The sequence below is a fragment of the Homarus americanus genome, unplaced genomic scaffold (genome assembly GCF_018991925.1).
Source record: "Homarus americanus isolate GMGI-L3 unplaced genomic scaffold, GMGI_Hamer_2.0 scaffold52806, whole genome shotgun sequence".
In the NCBI taxonomy this organism is placed as follows: Eukaryota; Metazoa; Arthropoda; class Malacostraca; order Decapoda; family Nephropidae; genus Homarus; species Homarus americanus.
This window is the reverse complement of record NW_024720773.1, coordinates 8803545-8826062: the sequence shown is the minus strand read 5'-3', so window position 1 is coordinate 8826062 and position 22518 is coordinate 8803545. Positions and strand designations below refer to the sequence as shown.

General features: G+C 36.6%; 1 protein-coding gene across 6 annotated transcripts in view; it reads right to left on the bottom strand.

The window, feature by feature from the left end:
- Positions 1–6: 6 nt before the first annotated feature.
- The window catches only part of LOC121861023, a 30567-nt gene continuing 8055 nt past the window's right edge, over positions 7–22518 (bottom strand). For 2 of the 6 annotated variants that reach the window (XM_042358485.1, XM_042358484.1), the window contains exons 3-14: positions 18238–18324; positions 15893–16081; positions 14214–14966; positions 13938–14071; positions 13382–13434; positions 11815–11991; positions 9126–9251; positions 8317–8507; positions 7127–7276; positions 2650–2802; positions 1403–1819; positions 7–1330 (exon numbers count right to left, since the gene is read on the bottom strand). In XM_042358485.1, coding sequence (XP_042214419.1) covers positions 551–1330; positions 1403–1819; positions 2650–2802; positions 7127–7276; positions 8317–8507; positions 9126–9251; positions 11815–11991; positions 13382–13434; positions 13938–14071; positions 14214–14966; positions 15893–16081; positions 18238–18324 — 3210 coding nt within the window. In that variant the 3' untranslated portion in view covers positions 7–550. Of the gene's footprint in view, positions 1331–1402; positions 1820–2649; positions 2803–7126; positions 7277–8316; positions 8508–9125; positions 9252–11814; positions 11992–13381; positions 13435–13937; positions 14072–14213; positions 14967–15892; positions 16082–18237; positions 18325–20476; positions 20738–22518 lie in introns of all 6 variants that reach the window. The other 4 variants (XM_042358483.1, XM_042358481.1, XM_042358480.1 and 1 more) reach the window with 4 other exon arrangements.

Genomic DNA, 22518 nt, shown 5'->3' with positions numbered 1-22518 from the left:
TTTTGGTGAAGAATATAAAGGAAAAGAGACGTGACCGATCGCCCAAGCGGCTAACAAGCCGATCAGTGGCGAAGAGGATAAAAGTAAAAGTAAAAGTAAGTCGGTTAGCCTCCCAATGGGTAATAATGGAGTTGGCTGGATCTGAAGTATGAAGCCTGGAATAATAATAGCTTATAACTACAGTATGCCTGAAAGGCAGGCCAGTGTGCTATGCTTGTGTGATATCTACTATTTGGCTTTCAACCTTAAGTGATGTATTTTTCTTCAAGTGTCCCTTTTATAGAGACAGGTTTGCAATAGTAAGATATAATTAATCAATGAACTAGTCCCAGCCACTAATGTTGAGGGTTTACCTGGAGGGTAAATGTGTGTGTTACCTGGTCCAGGCACTAGGTCACACAAATTAATAGTATCTTGAGCTACTAAACTATTACATACAGTATTAAAAAGTTTTAAAGTACATTTATTATATACCTTTTAGAGAAAATAACAGTTATCCAAATACTGTAACAAGTATAAGTTGATGCTATTATTATACAACTACAGTATGCTATTTCCATTCTATGTTAGGAACAAGTTGCTCTGTAGTAGTTGGAGAAGAAGCAGGAGTTAGGCGACTCTCTGGTTTCTTCCTCTCATTATCATCATCTTCTCTTGTAGCGTCTTTATCACTGACCATATCTTCCTTTTGCGAGCTCTCCTCTTCTTGGCAGCCCTCTGACACGTCTTTATCAATCATCTCTGTATGAGTTTCCTTCAATGCGACAGTATCTGAATTTTTCTCATCAGTTACATCTGTAATAATTTCTTCTTTACTGACATCATTCTCTCCACCCAGTTCCTCTAGTAAGTTGGTTTTCTCTTCATCTTCCTGTTTAATCACAGAGGTGGTAGAGTCTGTTTCAACTTTATCTTCACTTAAGAAAGTCTCATCTGTTGATACCTTAAACTCAACAGCAAGAACTTCCGTTTGGTCACTGTGTATGATTGTCATGTTTTCAGGGTCTTCCGTTAGGTCTCTGTGTATGATTCGCATGTTTTCAGGAACTTCCGTTTGGTCACTGTGTATGACTCGCACAGTTTCAGGGTCTTCCATTTGGTCACTGTGTATGACTCGCATGTTTTCAGGGTCTTCCGTTAGGTCATTGTGTATGACTCGCATGTTTTCAGGGTCTTCCGTTTGGTCACTGTGTATGACTCGCATGTTTTCAGGGACTTCCGTTTGGTCACTGTGTATGACTCGCATGTTTTCAGGGACTTCCGTTTGGTCACTGTGTATGACTCGCATGTTTTCAGGGACTTCCGTTTGGTCACTGTGTATGACTCGCATGTTTTCAGGGTCTGTTTGGTCACTGTGTATGACTCGCATGTTTTCAGTTTGGTCACTGTGTATGACTCGCATGTTTTCAGGGACTTCCGTTTGGTCACTGTGTATGACTCGCATGTTTTCAGGGACTTCCGTTTGGTCACTGTGTATGACTCGCATGTTTTCAGGGACTTCCGTTTGGTCACTGTGTATGACTCGCATGTTTTCAGGGACTTCCGTTTGGTCACTGTGTATGACTCGCATGTTTCCAGACTCAGACAATATTTCCATCTCTTTTTTATCTTCATCACCAAATTCTGAGATATCAGCATTAGGTGACTGATCAATACAATGCTCTTCTCCTGTGTTCTTCTCTATCTCACAATCCTCATTACTTGCTTTGTAAGTTTCTGTCTCAACATCTTTATTAACCTCATCAATTGATGCATTATGATCAGTACTGACAAACTGGTCACTCTGCATAATCTCTTGTACTGTGAGATCTTCATCATCCTGGAGAAAAAATTACAATGTTAATATATTGGGAATGACAAAGTGGAAAATAAAATTTTTTAAAATTTATCCCCGTGTTCATTCACTAACAATAAAAAAAAGTGGTACCTCTCTATTCCAAACGAATTCACTACACTGTACCTGTATACCAAACTACTCCTTAAATATTCAAATATAATACTGGAATACCTGGACTAATGTGACTTAGAAATCAAGAAAATATAATACAAAACTAAAAAAAAAGAAGAATGGAAAATTAATTCAGTGTGGGTGAGAAGGTAAGAAGGACAGGATGTTGGCTGGACTGACCAGAATTCCTCCCTCTGGATTTGTGGCCCTTTAAAATGACAGAATGCAATATCATCATTATTCCCATATCATTTAGGTTCATTTGGTGCCGAGGTAATACAATATTATTGTAAACTAATCAGTCCCCCCCCCAAAAAAAACTAAATAAATACATAAAAAGTAAATAAAAAATCCCACACTCAACCCCAGATGAGTTATTATGTTGTATTAAATTCCTGATGCCTTGAATACATTTATAAACAGCTGACCACCCAGCCAACCAAGGAAGGAGCTGTTTATGAACTATGTAACTACTTTTTGTACAATATCTATGCATTACTGTATTTTTTTATGTACTGTATACTATTATGTATGATATTTAGTGTTTAATAAAATCTTGTGTTACCAAACTATATTTTATTTACCAAATCCTCTACTGATCCCTCCTCAAAAATAGTTTAATGTTGCATATACAGTAGTCTTCTGTTCAGTGGTAGGAGTTTGACAGGGATATTGGAATAACTTAGAATAGGTAAACTTACCTGACTAGTGTCAACCAAGTCTGCTCCCTCCTGACTAAGTGCTGATGTATCAAGACTTTCATTGCCACTTGTGGCATCAGTCCATGATAAGTCATCAGCAGGTAAGTCTGGTGAGGTAAAATTGGCTGCCTGTCCTCCTGGTTCATTAAATTCCTAAGTGGATAATAATAATAATAATTATATAAATTTAGGGTTACATATTACCAAATCTACATGATGTTTGTTTTACATGCATTTAATGTCAATAAAGTATTAAAATTATCCTCCCTATGAAATTAGGTTTAAAATTCACTGTAGTAGAAGTCCAGGTGTCAATTTCTGTACGACCTCTAAAATTGGAATTGGTTCCACACCCACTACATCTATGGTTTGACTTGAAAGAATACAGTAGTAGAATAGATCTTCCAAAACAGTCCCCACATAATTTGTACAATCAAACTGTAGTATCACATTTATTATGTTAGCCATTTTGTGTTCAAATATGGTTATGGTTGTGTGACTCTTTTTAAAAGATAATTTCTAATAACTTTGCCACTATTAAGCCAATTTTAATGAGTTTTTTCCCAAAGATTTGTTGTTCAATGCACTAAGACAGTACATTAACTGACATAACATTGAACCAGATACAGTATGAGGTCAGCATAAAGGACCTACTCATTGAATCTGGAGTGTATGGCCATAACTTGGTCTCCATTCTGAGAAACACGTCATATTATAGCTGAGGAGTGCGGGTGTACAAACTGATCATGAAAGCCTTTATCTACCTCCAGTGGCTAGCCTTTGTCAAGTGGCAATCATACAATGATTATTGTAGCATGAATAAAGATACAGGGAGGCTGTGGAGGTAGGCACAAATGTCCAGGAGAACTTAGAAGAACTGACAAGAATGATGGCAGAACTTTAAGTACAGTTCACAACATTCAAGAATGAGGCCCATAGCAAATCTCACTTGATTACCTTCTGGGATGACTACATTGCTATGGTTCAGTTGCTTTGTCAGTTCATCTGAGCTGAGAGGACATGTAACTAGCATCTCCTTTTATTGGCAACTGCTGCCAGACACCTCATTTCTTCACAATGAACTAACCATACAATTCACGATGGCTACCTGTCTACTCGCCAACATGTATAACTGCTAGAAACCCTTCTGTTTAGCATGAGTTTGTAAATGGGAGTCACACACTCAGTTGGTCTAGTCAGCCATTTGATCAGGTATGATTTGATATGGTCCTTGAACAATCCATCAACCTGGACTCAAAGATGAAAGGTGGCATCTCTGGCATTAGTAAAAAACCAGGAACACTTGGATACTGGTTCACAACAAGCCACGAACGTGCTGTCATCATAACAGCAATGAAGGAGATTGTGTGGCTTGCAAGATTCTGAAAGAGTGGCACACACAAGGAAGAAGCCCGATGCAGACGAAACAGAGATGGAGAGGATGTTCTCAAGTTGCTTTCTACCATCACATAAGGTCTCAAGACAGATTCATTCTCTTTTTCTGGTAATAAAGATGATGACCCCTTGTAACTTATCAATTTTGCCCAAGAAATGGTAATCCTATCAACTAAACCTGTCACAAAATGAGATAAAATGGTAGGTGTTAAGCCAAATCAATGTGGAAATGACCTACAGTAGATTGCTCCCACTGAATACCCTATTTTCAGGCAATTGGCTTGTAACTCTCTGAAAGACACTAATGCATTCAACAATGAACATAAAGGTCAGAGCAGTAGTAGCAGAATGTCTGTACTGCAAGAGAAGTGATTGAGATCTCTGTTGTTGTTCCCAGAATAATGCTTTATAACCAACATCAATTAATGAATGATTAAAAGTGGCATGTAATATGCTCAGCAACAAACCTATCAAGCATTCTTCTATTTCAGATTATCTTATTACTACTCAGACTTAGTAATTACCCTTCGAAAGCCCAATATAAAGATAAGGATAATCTTATTTTCAATTTAAATTTTTTTTTCAGATTCCAGTCACAAATCAGGTCCCTGGGGCCTGATGTTCAGACCTGTAGATTGGCTACCTATATGTAGTTGCCTGAGGTTATTTATACTTTAAATTACTTTACAGAGTAATTTTGGTATTTTCAGTGTACAGTATACATGTATTATGCAGTAGTTATGCATAGGTATACATAAATTATATACATTTGGTATCACAAACAAATAAGCTACAGAGTAGGGGTGATTTACAGTGTGTCAATATATTTTGCCAAAGAAATTATAGGAAAATGGGCAACTGAAAATAGGTATACTACCTAAAGCTAACTTTATTGCATACTTACAATAATTAATTACTTAATGTTTTAACTACAGAATCACTGATCTCATATAATTAGAATTTCAATTAAAAAGATCTTCCTTGATACAGTGATTCTTCATTACCTTGCTGATTGGCACTGGTGCAATCATAGTTGTTTTTCCTGTTTAAATTATCTATTAATAAACATCAACCAACTGAAGAGTGAAACAATAAATCTAAAAAGAAAAAAAAGAAGAACAAAAGTTGACCTAATTCCAAAGTAAAAAGCAAAGTTCATTAGACTGCCAAGAATACCTTCCACAAGACGATACATATCCCAGCAAGAGCCCATCCCAGGAGCAGCATACCTTCTTCAGTAGAGCGGCGCTCACTACTCTAGGACCCACGTTCTAGCCTTGATTCAACTGTGTCACCCATAACCTGTTACAATGTAGAACTTGTCACAGAGCTACCCTAACTCTGAGTTTGTATACTGTATCCCTTCTTATTCTTACAGAAATGATGTATCAATTTTGTAAAATGAAACACTTGTATACTTCCTTTCTTCTCCATCCCAACATTCAGTCAAGGAAAGTACTTATTCGCATCCAATAAGACTTACGTAACATCCAATATTATAAGACACAAATAGAGGAGGAAGAGCGTGAATATTATGAGCTGTAACCATAAGTAACAAACATCAGGCTCATCTCCTCCCCATCAGTCAACTTTAGGACATTAAATGACTGATGGAGGGATGGATGGGGAGGGGGATATAGAGAACCTTGAGTAGATGCTGGAATGTGGAAGCTACAATCCTTTATTCCTTAAAACTAATTTTTTCTCACTCCTCACAAAGATGAAAGAAGGTATGATCCCTGGGATACGAGAAAAAAGTTGTGGCAACTATCTTTTAGGAAAGGATGATTAAACTACAATTACAAAGGAAATCACAGCATAGTATAACCTCTTTTATCTAAAATTCTATTATGTGGAATATTCTCTCTTAAGGAACCTTTAACCACTCTGGCATTAGCAATTTTCTACCTGATGTACTTTAAATAGCCATGACTTGGGTAAAAATAAGCAGACTGAACAAACTTGAAGGAAATGGAAGTTGGAAATATTCTGAGCTATACAACCATTTCTTCCTATTCTAGCCCTGCAGCAACCCAGTAATATAATGCTTGCTTGATTTTTTCTTCAGCCAACACATAGGGGCCTTTGTTCAGTTCATGCACATTCAGCAAAACCCTGAAGAATAGTATGACTTTGTATTGGTTATACTGTGCCAACATTTTTCACAAACAAAATTGATTTTATCATCACAGCCAGTCTGGATGGATCACAGGCAAAATCAGAGGGACAAGCACCAAGTAAGAGTAGAGCATCTAAGAAAAACAACAGTACCAACTAAAGATCAGTTTTGTATTCAGCAGTCAAAGGCACCAATGAGTAACCACCTTGTACCTCCTCTTGGTCCAAAATCACCAATCAATAAATATTAGCATGGTGAGTAGGAGGCAATCAGGGTGGGACTAGACTTGAACATGCATTGTTAGTAAATTTACATTGCTCCAGCTACTAGTGTCAAATTTATGGGAGACAGTTAAAAAAAAGAAAAAGAAGGATACTCATAACACAAACACCACACTGAGATGAATTAGGGTGAACGGGTTCCTTGTGAAACACAAGTACTGTACCACTGGTGACCCGCTCACTTTTACACCTCCCTGTGTGGTGCAGGTGGTTTTACGCCTCACAAGGGGTACATCACAAACTCGGGGCACGCACGCACATACACAAATATATATACAGGGTATATACACATATATATATATATATATATATCTCTATACTGTATATAATATTTATAAATCAACCATAAAAAGAGATGGCAGGAAATACTGTTTTATTTGACAATCAATGTAAGCTTAAATCTGACTTAGATTACCGGTACAAACAAATTTTGTTTTATTTTTTGTCTCGTGCGTACTAGCTTTTTCCTGCTGATGCAGGGTAGCTGCACATTTAGCAGCTCATGATCTTCCATTACCTTGTCAGGATATTTTTCCACCAAAGGGTTATTCCACAATCAATGCACACCTGATGATGTACTCATTTTGTTTCTAAATGTGTAAACTTGGGACCCTTTGCTTACAAGGCCAATTAATAAAAAAACATATGAAACAAACAAATGAATGAATATATAATACAGTACCTCAAGCTGATGATGTTGTGTTGGGCAGGAAGCAGGTGGGGTTGTGGCAACAATGCCTCTCTGGTGAATCTTGGAGTCCATAGAGGAGTCGGAGGGGACACCAACTTGACCATCTACCACAGTTGACTTTGACCAGTTGGGTACAGAGTTCTGACAATTATCAATTATTTAGGTACTAGTATCTAATCACAAGTTCACATGAAATATGTTAAGTAAACTTTATGTTTTGTGCAAATGTTGCACAAAAGCTCTTAAAACACAATCAACTTTAAAGAAGCCTAAATTTTCCCAATTTGTAATGTTTATATAAGCATCATAAATAAACTCTTGCATGTAGTTTGTCTTACACATTTTCAGAGACAATGATAATTAAATTTTATGTAATATAAAAGACTGATCCTAAGATCTAACTTTACGGAGAAGCTAAAATAGCCAGTTTAATTATAATGTACATGCCAGGCCACTGGCCTACACCCTGGAGTACAGACATTAGATGCTGGGATTCCTCAAAATTATAAATAGATTTCCTTATTGTAAATCTAGACCTAAAAGTGGTGGTGAAAGAAAAGATTTTCCTCAGGGGCAGCTGAGGAAGGTCTGAAAAAACACAGGACATCACAGATACTGGAATATTAAAGAGGTTGACATACATACATAAGCTTGAGCAAGTTGAATTGAGAAAGGTGAGGTGGATATGCAATGCGAAACTGAGAGATACAAAACTCTGTTCAGCACTAAGAGGGCAGCTGGGTCTAGAGAGCATTGGTAAAGTTTTGTGGAGAGGTAGGCTTAGGTCTGGGCATGTGGAGAGAATGGAGGACACCAACTGGGTGAAGAGGTGCAGGATTATATATGTGGAGGGGAGGAGAGCCAAGGGCAGGCCAAGATTGATATGGAGAGAGGTTGTAAGAAATTACAACAGAATTAAGAACCAGATGAGAGGCTACAAGAGACCTTACAGCATGGAGAGCTGCCATTAGGTAATCATGGCTAACCCACGCAAGCGAGGGAAATGGCCATACAGTAAAACGTTAATGCTGATGATAAGCCATTATTTACATTACTGTACCTGTACTGATATGATATATAGTACAAGCATGGCTAATAACAGTACAGTAGTTACCATGCAAACAAACTCAAGATGAAAAACTTTACCCAATAAATATATATTGTATAAGAACAAATCATACCTCTTTATTAGTGAAGTTATTGTATCCCTGACCCCGTCCCCGTCCTCTTGAATTTCTGTTTCCAAAACCTCGAATTCTCTGGTGCTGCCTTTCTCCCCCATAGCTTTCAATATCCTCACCCCTTTGTTCTTTTGCACCTGCATGAGGTCCAGGCTTTCCCCTGCGGCCTGAGCCAACTCGTACAAATTTTCCTGAAAATTGAGAATTCAACATTACCGGCAATTATAATTTCACTGTCAATGGCAACCCATATCTACATACAGGTACTAGAATTGTTTGGGTTCTTCCTACTACAATGCAGATCAGGTGTAGGAGATTCTCCTCCAAAATGATCCTCATATACAGTACTGTATTGTATATCTGGTCATATATATACTGTACACATCCCATTCAGTCATACACATATACACATACCTGGTATATTTCTCAGTTGAAATTTTAGTAATACTGTACAGTAAACAGAAAATTACTGTATAACATTCTCTTTTGGTCTCATTTAAAGTACTGTATATAATAAAACTTTTCTTATATAACATGCTTTATTCCTTCTATTAGAGAATGTTCAATACAGTATAAGTATCTTTCCAAGTTATTCTACCTGCTTATGAACACATGTAAATATCTTGTCAATATCTTGTGTCCTTTACTCCCATGAGAAGTGCCTTTGACTCTCCTTATTTATTTTTATTCTTAAAAAATTTCTCCATAAGTTCAGATTATCATTGCTGTCTTGACTTTAATATCTAGCCTTTACTGAAGTGATGAAACCAAAGCTTTAACATTACCATGTGTTTCTCCCTCATCCTTACCAGCAGTGCTATGATTGGCAGTTGAAACTGATATTGTGAAAGAGTCTCCATGGCCTTCTATCTTGCGTTCCCGAAACACAGCATCAGGATCTAACTCAGCCATAATCTCTTCTTCATGCCTCTGGGCTGGATATTCAAAATGATAATGTAGTAAATTCTAAACATAACCTGCATTTGATAAATTCTAAACTAACTCAACAAACAGTAAATAAAAATTATTTTTCATAAGTACTTGTAAGGTACAGTAGTTTATTTGAAGTTGTTATTAATCTATGTACTGTACAGGTACTGTGTTATGAAAATTATTCTGCAACACCATGACTCAAAGTTCAGTCCTGATAAGAGATTACACCTGGGATGCAGCTACATGTTCTGATTTTCCTTGGAGATAGTGTGTGTTTAAAAACTTAAGAGGTGATTCCTCGAGTACATTTATATTTTACAATAATCCATCTTAAACAGAAGTTCCATACTGTATTTTAAAACCACAATTCCTTCAAAAATGTAAGTATGGTACATTATTTTCAGTTTTGTCCACTCTATGCCTGTCCATTGTCTCTAAACCCTTTAATGGGATATTACACAAATATTATATAAAGTACATCTGTTCACATTTTTTTATGTACAAACCTATGTATGTTAAAAGTTAAAACAAGAAAGTACAGTATGTTTGTATGTACAGTATAGTATTACCAAGAAAACAATTAGTGCATATGAATGGTACTCATGTACACATCTCCTTCCCATTTGCAACTTCCTCAATCATGGTTTCCAATTTGCAGTGTTGTAAAATTATAGTAAAATGTGTACCTTCCATTCTCATGGTTTCAAAGTGGTTGTGTTGAGTTTCAGCAATAGATGGCACCAATACCTCTCAAATTATGGATTTTAAATGCAAGTGGGTAAGTCTGTACATTGTTACTTCTAATACCGGGTATGTTAAATTAGTAATAAAACTTGCACAAGAATAGCACAAGAGAGATGCATGGACAAAATGCTTTCACTGAAGTTAGAAGCAATGAGGAGTCTAGTGCACCCATGTTGTCATGGCAATAAGTGCTTTGCAGTGTTGTGACTGCATAGACTGCAGGATTACAAGGACATTATTTCTATGGCCCCTTGGCCCCATTATAGGCATTTCCCCCCCATAAATGATTACTCTCCCAGCTTTCTTATCGTTATCTACAGCAGCCAGAGAGTTGTTAGAGGAATTCTTTCAGATGTATGATTCACACCACAAAAGCTCACAAACAATTTGGCTGGGACACCCTACTCAAAGAAGCAATACCTCAATCATGGTCCAAGATGCATCATCCCCCATAAAGATTGCCTATCACAAAGATAAAAGTGTCTACCATGTTGGAAATATCATTCTGACAATCATATACAATATTCTTCAATACATACTTGTCACAGACAGGACTCTACTTGCTGGCATTCCCCTTACCTCACTAATACCATTCACAAAGCAATAAAAGTATCACTTGTGTCATCTGTAACATCAATCAATAATAAAAATAAGTACATCTACTATTACTATATAGTATTTTCCTTTGACATTCTGTGTTAAAGAGAATTTTCAATGGAAATTAAATTACTGTACATGTACACTCTTAAATATATTTTCTGGCCCTAATTCTCAGCATTATCTGTAGTGTGGCAGTGAGGAATTAGAAATGATGAACTTGGACACAACAGACACAGCCTTTTTCTGACTATATTCCTTTTTTTGAACATTTTATCATATTTCTGTGCTTCTTATTCTCTGCATCATGTTCACCCTAAATACTACTCACTCAAGTCTTCTGATATGCTCATTCCTCTTGGCCTACAGTTCATGTTTCAAAATTCAAAAAGAAAAAGAGTGTAAGGCAGTAAGGGGTACTGAAAATGTATGTGATACAATACAAGTTGTTGATTGTCATTCAAAATTTTTTAAGATAAAATGAAATAAATGTTTCACTCTGCCATTAAAAACTCAGAACTAGTTTACAGTTACAGTTGATCATGTCAAGGATGTGTAGCATTGCCAAAGATATGATAGTGACAGATGTGGAGGCAAGAGTACCGAGATGGTAGTAAATTTGATACATAGGAGGACAGGAAGTAAATGTGAGGGGAGTCATGTGCTGTTTGCAGACAAAACTGCCCTGGTAGACAATTCAGGAACATATTTACTAATGTTGGTGGATGAGTTCTGAAGTGTGTACTGTACTGTACTGTACCATGGGAGTGTCAACAGTGAACATGAACAAAAGTAAAGAGATTAGGATAAACAGGGAAGGGTGACAGAGAAAAACAAATGTTAGTCTGATGTAAATCACGAGGAAGTAATATATTCCAGAACCAATTTTCTATATTATCAGTGCATGTTAATACACTGGTCATGAGCATCAGTGTCTCCCTAGTCTCTCTTATCATTTTTCCTGACTAATTGATTAAATTATATACAGTATATATATATATATATATATATATATATATATATATATATATATATATATATATATATATATATATATATATATATATATATATATATATATATATATATATATATATATATATATATATATATATATATATATATATATATATATATATATATATATATATATATAAAATTCTAGAATGTATCTTTCCAGATGATTTTATACAGAGCATACTGTACTGAACGTATGTATTGTACCATTAATCTCAGGGTTTGGGTAACGGTTTCTGCCTTTGTAATTTGATCTGGAACCTCGACCTCCTGTAGGTCTACGATCTCCTTGGTGCCCTCTTGGTTGGCCAGACTGTGGTGGACTTGAATCACCATCATCGCCACTAGGAATTGTTACAAAATCTCCCAATTTTAGTCCCTCACCTGAAAAGCATCAAAGATATTAAAATGCAGGAGAATCAAAACATTCTATAAACATCAAGAAAAACTGTATGTTGAAAGAACATTTATAATGTGAAAGTGAAAGTGAGTCCAATAGGCATGAATGCCCATTAGGGACAGTGTGGATACAGCACACTGTATACCAAGCCTTCGGTACATAAAGAGGCAGCATGGCCGGTACTGCACTCGACCGCCTTCACTTCTCCAAGTTATAAACTTAGGTACCCATTTACAGCTGGGTGAACTGGAAACACCCAGGAATCAAATCACCAACCTCCGGAACAGGAGGCGAGCACTGTATCCACTCGACCTCTGCGCTCCTACAATGTAGATATGCATTAAAAAATAAAAGCTAAGGTGTCTTTCAACAGCATGATACAAATACAGTGGGGTATGCTATAACAAACGGATCCTACTACGAATATTCCTATAACGAACGGTTTTACCTATGAAATTGAGAATGCTATAACGAACGAAACTCCTACAACGAACTTTTTTTTTTTACTAATTTATTGTTTTTTTATTACAAGTATTAATGATATTCTTTATTTCAGGGGTTTAGATGCATATTTATGCACTTTTTTACAATTTTTAAAATTTTATATTATATTTTTCAGTGTTAAGTGGTTGTATTTGGGGGCCTGGAACGGATTAATCCTATAACGAACGAATGCTATAACGAACAAGGTTCTAGAACCAATTAGATTCGTTATAGCATACCCCACTGTACAGGAGTAATATTGTCTTCAAATTACAGGAAACTATACAATGTAATCTGTAATTTTGTTTTGGCTTCTCATCTATAAGGAAAATTTTAATATGTTAGTAAAGCAATGCATATTTCATGCAATTATGGAAAGCTTTCCCACAAGCACTACATTCAAGAATTAATGAGCTAGTGCTGACATGGCAAGGAAAGTTGTTTAACTTCATAATATTTCACTGCTGCCTATAACAAACCAGACATAAATGTTCACTGTCTACTCTTAAACATATAGGAATCAAGATTTTCTGATCAGGCTTCAATTCTGTTTTCAATGTGATATGTTTTAAATCAACATAGTTTCTCAGATGCCGAGTTATGTTTCTTTTTTACTGTACGTTGATAAGTATGATTTACATGCTGTAAGTCATACACAGGGTAAATGACAAGATAAGCTTATACAAACAAAAAGAAAAGTGTTGCGTAGGAATGTTTACAAATCTACAAAGTCTGTAATGTAACGAGGTCCTCCAGGTTTCACTCTAATAGATGAATAGAAAATGTGTACAGTATATGTTAGAAATAGAGAGAAGATTCATGGCTTATGGAAAAGTTTGATGTTAAGTTAATCAAAAGTTAAACATAAGGTATATAACAAAATAAACGTACACTTGCTTCTAGGATATCTGGGATCATAAACAGGTTCTGTGTCTTCCACTTCACTGGAAAAGACAAAAAAAAAAGGAATTATAATACGAACAATAATGAAGAAGAAATCACTATCATATCTTACAAAGTTTCCGTAACATTAAAGTGCTGTTTTAATAATAAGAAATAAAAAACTAAATACTGTACTGGCTATAGGTCTTAACATTATCATCAACTGTTCATTGTCTAATGCTATCTCAAGCTGTTACACATTACTGTGATGTAGGAAATGTTGTACAGTATTTTACTGTACCCTGTACTGTACAATACTGTAAAGTACTGCATCATATTTGTGCCTTCACAAATTAAAAGTACAATTCAGGTATTGTACTCTGATTATGTTTATTTGTTTTAATAAAATATATTAGTGTCCACATAACTTTACATTCAGGATGACATGTTACAGGTCAAGGTTACAAGCAAGATTGAAATATCATCTGGTCCTCCATTTGGGGATAGCAGTTGGTTACACCAACTTTTTTTTTATTTTAATCTGTGTTCCTGTCTTCATACTTACCCCTGGTCAAGTTTATCATTGTCCCATTCTCTGCGCCAGGCACCTTCATGAGTACGCCCTCTTATTATTCTCTCCTCATCTATGGCTTCTCTCTCTGCTTTCCATCTCTCATATTCATGGTGTTGCCCACGAGCCTGAGTGGCAAAATAACAGCAGTAGTCATTTTCAACTTTGTATCAGAAATTAGTCGACTTATTCACTAAAAGTCATTAACCTAGGCTACATGCCCCCCTGTGTGTGGGTGTAGCATTATTTGCTTTACATGTAAATACTTACTCTTCCCCTTCCTCTTCCCCGATGCTCAAAGTGTCCTCGTCCTCGACCCCTTTCACGCATTCTGTTCATGTCCTCGTAGTCGTCAAAAGAATGTCGTTGAGAATAATTTCCTCTCCCTCTTCCTCTGCTGCCCTTTTCAATCCTCTGATCTCCATCATCATCTGGATAATATCTGATGTCTCGTGATGTAAAGCTAAACTTCCCTCTTCTTCCTTCATGCCCTCCACTACCACCACTATGAGTGCCATCAGCACCATCTCCAGAACCTAAATTTTCATTTTCTAATCTTGATCTTTCATTACCCCTTCCTCTTCCTCCTCTTCCATGTTCATATCTTCGTTCCCCATCAGAATTAGAAAAATTTCCATTATTTCGCCCCCTCCCTCTTCCTCGATTGAACCCTCTATCTGAACGACCCCAAAACTCAGCCTCAGCCTGGCCACTGTCTGCTTTGACATCATTTTCTCCTTCACCAACACTGTATCCTCCTCTACTGCCTCTCCCACTACCCCTCCCTCCCCTATCACCCCTATCACTTGTACCTTCTCTTATTCCATCTTCCCCTGAACCTTCCCATGCACCTCCCCCTGATCCTTCCCATGCACCTCCCCCTCCTCCTCTCCCACCACGCCTTCCTCGTCCCCTTCCACCTCTTCCCCACTGCTCTCTTTTGTTCTCTCTCCCTCCTTCTATTCCATCCCTATCTGGATCAGACAAGAAACGATATGAGGGATCTGGTGGAGGACCATCATTCTGGGAAAAAATAAATAAATAAAAATAAAGTGTACAATTTAAAAAGAAAAAATTATCAGAGAACAATTATGACCTTAAAAATTAATTCATATACAGTACATTACATCATACAAAATACTGAACTTAAATCACAGGTTGATCTGAAAAATCCTATTTCATAGCCATGGACAAGGAGACTCCTGCACAGTTTACCTATGAAGTCTATGGCATCTAGCCCAGTCTTATTATCTCAACACTAACAGCTGGCACTAATGTTTGATGAGTACATCTCCTCTATTACAACTACCATCCTTCAAAAAGGGAGAGCAGAAGAGGCATTTCCTTAATGTCCTTAATGAGATAGAGGTGAGCAAGCCTTAGTGATACAACAACATCCACACACTGATCCTCCCTTGTCCATTATCAGCTCCAACACAAATCTTGTACTGTACCAATATCAGTCCAGGTGAACTTCACAATAAAACACAGAGGAAAATGGAATCTATCCACCCTTAAACAGTTATAGCCTTCATATTATGATATGTAGGTGCAATTTTAGTAAAACTGGGGCATTGTGAGGTGGTTCAGAGTCCTAACCCCCCTATTCATACATTGTTTGTATGGGGAATTGGCTCTCGGGTCCCTAACTTGTTCATTAACCGCGGTGCTCTTATACTATATACAGTCCAGTATTTCAATTTTGAAAATCTTTTAGTTTATCAAATTATTTACAAAAGCAATTATGTTCTGATTGAAACTAAATTTAAACATCAATCTTTTGCTGCTAACAGCATCATAACTACTAATAAAAGCTACAATAACTTACTTTCCCACAAGGAAATTTAAAAAAGACAACATACTTCAAAGATATCCCAAGGAAAAGCCTGGTTTATTATACAGTATTCATATCTATTTGATCTGGGCATAGAATATTGTGAAGCCCTTACCTCTGACAATCTCTGCCTAGAAGGCATAATATCAGCAGGACGAAGAGGCTGTGGTTGGTCCAGCATCTCCCGAGGTTTATCTGGTCTCTCTGGACGGGATCTCGGGATCTTCATCACATATGGCTTTACCTCATCCATTGTCACCGTTGAACTAAAAATATCTGCATTTTTCTTGTCAGCTTCAATTTCCTGGACGAACAAAATAATGATATAGTAACAGGAGGAGGAAAACATGAAACTGGAATACCTTAAGTCTAGGAAGAAATCTTTAAGATGATGATGATGATGATAAAAATACAATTATTTCTTCAGTAAAACTATCATTCAAGTTTCTAATTGATTTGGCCTGTAAGTAGACTATGCCGGAATACAATTCAGCATGTGTATAGACAATGTACAGTCTCAACAAAAACTTCTCCAACACCTGGGCATGATGGATGTGAGAATGGGGCTTGTCATCTCGGAATGGTTTCAGATTCTTGGTTAATTTTTCAGACTGCATAGTGCTTATAACGTTCCGGAAGTTTTTGGTGAGTGTACATTGATCATGGAGGTATTGTACACAGTTTCCAATGTACCTAGACAATGCAGGTATACAACAATAGTACATGTAAACAGTGAGGTAGTTTGACCAAGGATAGCCAACAAAGCCATTACAGTAAATGCTATTAATCAAGTGTAGTGAGATATACCTGATGCAGTGGTGCAACCCATTCTGTTCTACACTACTTGTGTCTGTAAATCAAGAATGACGAGTAGGAGTTCAAGACGAGGATATATTTTTTCTAAGAAACAGATGCTGAGTCAAGAGTACAGTACAGTAAGATCCACTTAACAAGTGAGATGAAATCCTCAAAAAGTGCTCATTAAGTAAACTGTCATTCAACGGGATTCATTTTCCCATAAATCCCATGTTAAAAGATGGAGTTCCAACCCAGTTTTTTCCCCAAAAATCCGATGTTATAAATTTATATGCGCTCCAGCCCAAATACTGTTCAGTACAATGCAAGTACAGTACTGTAATTTTTCACCCTAAAACATAACCTAGCAATATTAAACATGGCTTTAGTATACAGTACTGTACTGTATTTTCCTCTATAGCATTGAGTAGTGTACTGCAGTCTTTTCAACATATGCTTCCAGAATTTACGCTTTCTCCATTATCACCAGACAACTCAGAGACTTGTTGCACTGCCTCTTCATCTCAATCCAATAACCCAACAGCCTTTCCATATTTTTCACTACATTATTACAACTCCTAAACAATCGCTACTAAAGGGTGTCACTGGTTTTGCCATGTGTTTAATATCAGGTTGTTTGCTGATTGTGCACACTGTTGACAAAAACTAGGTAATCCACAGGGATCAACAGATATCCTGCACATTTTCATTGAGTCCAGTCACTGTAATTCATCCAGTTTTGTCTCAAAGTGATGTCTTCCACTTCTCTTTGGAGTGGCACTGTTTGTAGAGCTCACTGCTTTCTTTCAACTCACCATTGTTGGGTTTGATCATAAAAATAACTAGAAACAACATTAGCAGTGCTGAAGCTTGCTCATTTGCAAGTCAGAAGTGGCTGGAAGAATATTGGGGACCTGCTGCCTTTATTGATGATAAAAAGACCTTCCCTTTACAAGAAAGGAACAATTTACTGTGTGCAACTGGCATGAGAAATGTGATGCACGGCAGTGAAACACGGATAGTTAAAGAGCCCGAGCAAGCTTAAATGCAAATGATGAGAGTGAGAAGGATGTGTAATGTGACACCAAAAGGCAAAAAACTGTTCAGAGCTATGACGATGGCTGAGTAATGGCGGCATTTTGTATGGAGGTAGACTGAGGTGGTTTAGACATGTGGAAAGATTGAAGGAGACCAACTGGGTCAGGAGATGCACGAGTTTGAATCTAGAAGGGAAGAGAGCTAGGGGTAGGCCAAAAATGATAGGGAGAGAGGTATAAGAAATGACCTCTAAGATAAGAATCTGATGAGAGGGGTTGCATGAGCCTGCAGCACGGAGAGCTGTCATCATGGGAAAATGGCTGCAAAATGGTGATGACAATGACTTTTTACAATCAAAACCCTGGAACATAAAAGAGACAATGGGTTGTGTAGCACAATATGTAGTCTGTTAGTGCAGATACTGTACAACACAATGCTTACTGAACAATTTTTTGGTACACAAAGAGTCAATGTTACTGAGACTGAACTCACCTGCCTTCAGTTCTCCAAATGTTCCTAGTATGGGGGACTGATTGATATGCTGAACTTCTTTTATGTACAGTATTCCCTGTATACAATATTACAGTAATTCCACAGTGAAAAGACATCAATCAGTTGTATGTTTACCTGGTGTCGTTTACGAAGTTCTTCATTTTTCCTTCTGATGTTTTCCATTTTTTGGTTGAGGAGCTTTTCCTTTTCCTCGCGTGACATCTAAGAAAAAACAAAACAAAATGGCAGATATGTAACAAGAATTTGATACAGTACACCAACTGTGTTCATCAACTTTTAAAAAATATCTTTGTTAATAAGGATTTCTATCAGCACGGTTCTAATCTAATCTTAAAAATATAAAAAGCAATAGGCATAATGTTTTCAGCCGAGAAGGACCTTTAAAATAGAATGTTCTTTATAATAAGCAAGGTCCCTCCCCTAATACAACAATAAAATAAATTAAAGTGATATAGCCAATAATAGTTGTGGTTCAAATCAAGCAAAGCATCACCAGTAGATATAAGTGGGGTCATTCAATACATGCTATATACCATCACCCAAAATACCCACAGACAGCAAATTTTTCCAGAGCAACACAATGCCATCTTTATTGATGAAAAAATGCAGCTAAAATAATTAATAAAAGCTGTGAAAAAGTAGTGCGCTTTGAAAGATCCAATCACATGTTCCATACATCACAAGAATCTCCCATGTTGAGATGCTCACATGCAAGAACACAAGTTATAGAAATAAGATGGTCATCGATATTCCTTTACATTGTGTTGTCAAGGTAACAGCCATTATCTTAGGCAATATGTACAGTACACATTTGGAGTTCTAAGGAGACAAACTTATCTGACAACTCAAGTAATGAATCATGTATCAAAGATGCAGAAACATAAAAACTTCCCTGAAATTTAAATTAAACTCATCACTTATCTTTTACACATAAGCACATTTGTATAGTGCACCTTACTAAGCAAGAAATGTATAAATAAATCTCCCTAAAGTTTAAATACTGTAATTCCATGAAAGAATTTCTACATGGATGCAAAAGTGAAAGCACATGTGTATCCATCTTATCAAAACACATGTGTTCACATCTTTTGACACTGTACTGTACGGTATTTTTTATTGTAAATACACTTAACTTCTGTTCAAACAGCAAGATAACCTAAACTTTTGGTTTGGTCTTGTAAAATTAGTGATCACAGTAAAGGGGAGACCACGTAACTTATAATTTTTTATTATGGGCAGTGAATACTGTACCACAGGATCTTATTTTTTTCAGATACTGATGTCCATAATTCTCATAAGCACACACAGCTACTGTACTGTACTTCCTTGCGTACAATTTACAGAGTAAACTACCGTACTGTACTGTAATACTTTTATTTAAACATTGCACAAGTATTAGGCAAAATGAAATCAGGTCTTTTAGCCAATTAAAACAACTCAATACGCATATTGATTGTATAATTTAAGTGCCTTAATAAAATGAAAAGTACTTTACAAATATACTTTGAATATTTCTAAGACACACCAGATGTTATGACAATCCTTTATGCACTTGTACACATTTTCAAATATCACAATGGCAGGATACTAAATTTTTCACTGTCGCCTCTCCTCCTGAACCACAAACCCAGACTTGTGAATCCGAAGCATTTATGGACAAAATAATACAGTAGTGTCTACCGCTTCGGGTTTACGAGTCTGAATCTCTGGGTTTGTGTAACAGTAGAAGAGGCAACAGGACTTTCAGGGTAACTGTACATATCAAAGAGAAAAAAATTAATATACCCCAGTCCATACTGTTATATATGCTTGGCTCTGATAGCAAATACTTATTTCTCAGTAAAACTAAAAAAAAAAGACCTTTCAGAAAAGCTTCAAATAATATCTTACATTACAAATATGAAGAAATCCACCATTGGGATGAGAGAAATTAAATTCTGAATATTTAAAGATGTAAAATTTCTTTTCAGCTTTACTGAACTATCCATACCTTTTTATGATAAAAATCAATACAAGTAGAGTACAGTGAAAGATATAGTAAATAAAATTTTAACATGCCCCGGTAATGTAGTATACAGTGTAGACGTCATAAAAGTACAAGCAGAAACTAAAATTGTGTTTTTAACGTTCCTAAACATTCATGCCGATAACTTGCGATAAGTGAAGTGTACAATGTAAAAGAAAGTGAAAGGAAAAGATAATCCACTCAATAAAAATACATCAAGAATCAGATGACCCATTGTTCACATTCTGCGTGAGATAACAATCCGGCATACCCTGTATTTCATATTAGTATAAGACCCTAAAAAACAAAGTGATGTGAGGTGTGCTTGAATACAGAATAAATCAGCACCTGCAGCTGTTCTTCCTTCTTTTGGTCAGCCGACGAGTCAACCATGATCAGTAGTGAGCACAACTGAGATGTTCCACTAGCCATCCTACCACTGCTATTGCTCTTGTGGTCAATGTCATCAGCCATTCTGGCAAGTATATTAGTCCATGCCACACACAGCACTGGATTATTCCAAATTAATCTTTGACGGCTTTATCCTCTTTTACTGCATTTTAAACTGGATTTCTTCCTTTATATGGTATTAGGCTTGTAATAAATACACTGAAAAGAACAAATTAATTTCTTCTAACAAAGGAGGGGCATATACTCGTATATGTAAACTTTTTTTTAAATTAATCTCATTTGCATAGTAAATGAAACAGGGCTTTCAGTAAATATTAAGTACAGTAAATGAGTAAGGGAATAATGACATCCATGGTTTATTTAATGTAAACTTACTAAACAAATTTAACACATTACAGAAACTAGGAGTCATGAATTGGGAATAAGTGCAGTTAGAAATTTAGTTACAGTACGTAGTTTGATATTTCTTAATCATTATATAAATGACAAATTGATATTGGGAACCCCCTTTTATGAAGCAACTCGGGAATTCCACACCAAGTTTGAGGTCAAAACCCAGGTAAGCCCTAGACAAGAGTACAATTGGACTTATTCCCACTGAAAGAGATCTTAAAAGGGGGTCTTGTAAAAAATAGTCACCAATTAAGGTCAAAGCCAATGAATCAAGACATCACATCAGCTGTGTTTACCTGTACCTCATTATTGTCACCTGTCATGCTGTCAGCCATAACCTACGAACTTATAAGGTTAAACCTAACTCAATTGAACCATCAACTTATCACATAGCTATGCCCTGGGAGGAGGGAGGGTAGCAGTCATTTAATCTGGACTCAGTCATAGGGGAAGATTAATCTTGAAATCTCAATTTATAAGTGAACATGGAAGTAGCTAGAGAAGTCTAAGGGATGAAATCATTGGTCCAAGGGCTCAACTTTTGGCTGGAATAATTTCAGTCTTGCTAACTTGCATATCTGAGGAGGGAATATATCAACCATAAGGACTGTGAATTCTCAGAGATTTGTTTTATCATCACCATCACTGTTGACTGCCTTTTCCCATGCTTGCCTGGATTAACAATGGTTATCTGAAGGCAGCTATTGGGTAAAACCAAAATGGGATGCGCCCCCCTCCCCCCCACCAACTCATCACCACAAATTCTTGGAACCGGCCCATAAAAATGCAGCAGATACCAGGGGATGGGCACAGTTCTGGTGACCCAGTTGTCAGTAGGCACGTTGAGGCAAAGTTTTACAGCTAGATGCCCTTCCTAACGCCAAAAGAGAACAGCTGGGTATTTGCATGAACAATAGAAGAAAATCAATAATAATATATGTGATTAGTTTCAACGGTGCCACATATACACATGTCCGCAACCACACCAACCTTAGCACAAAATGAATGTGAAAGAAAACTTTGAAAATTAAAAGTCTGCAATTCTGAAGACGCACCGGTAACTCTGTAAGCTGTTAGTGCTGTCATGAATTGCGTCATCCATGTGAAACTGGTGTATGATTGGTCGACACAGTTACCTCAAGGCAGTTCGGGATTATGCATCCTGGACCGGGAATGAAAAGAGGCACACACGTTTCAGCGTTGCCAATTCTTATTATTGTACTGTACTTTCATTCACGAAGAAAGCTTACTCCATACATTCTTGTAACTACGTTTCATTGAATCTAAACATAAATAAACTGCATTATTTTGTTGTGACAACGAAATTTTAAACCTATCGTTTAGACAAACGCCAACAAAAACCCAACTTAATCGTATAATTCGATGGTAGTATTAATATACAAATAATCAGTAATGTTTATATTTAAAGTATACAAAACGCCAGGGTTGATTATACTATACATACAGGTAGAACGCTTTAAGAAAAAGGAAGCAACTTTTTTTTTTTAATTGTGCCACTAGCAAGCACCTTGACGCCCAATCGCCATTGGTTTGTACGTCATTGTAGTGGACGTCTCCCATCTGTC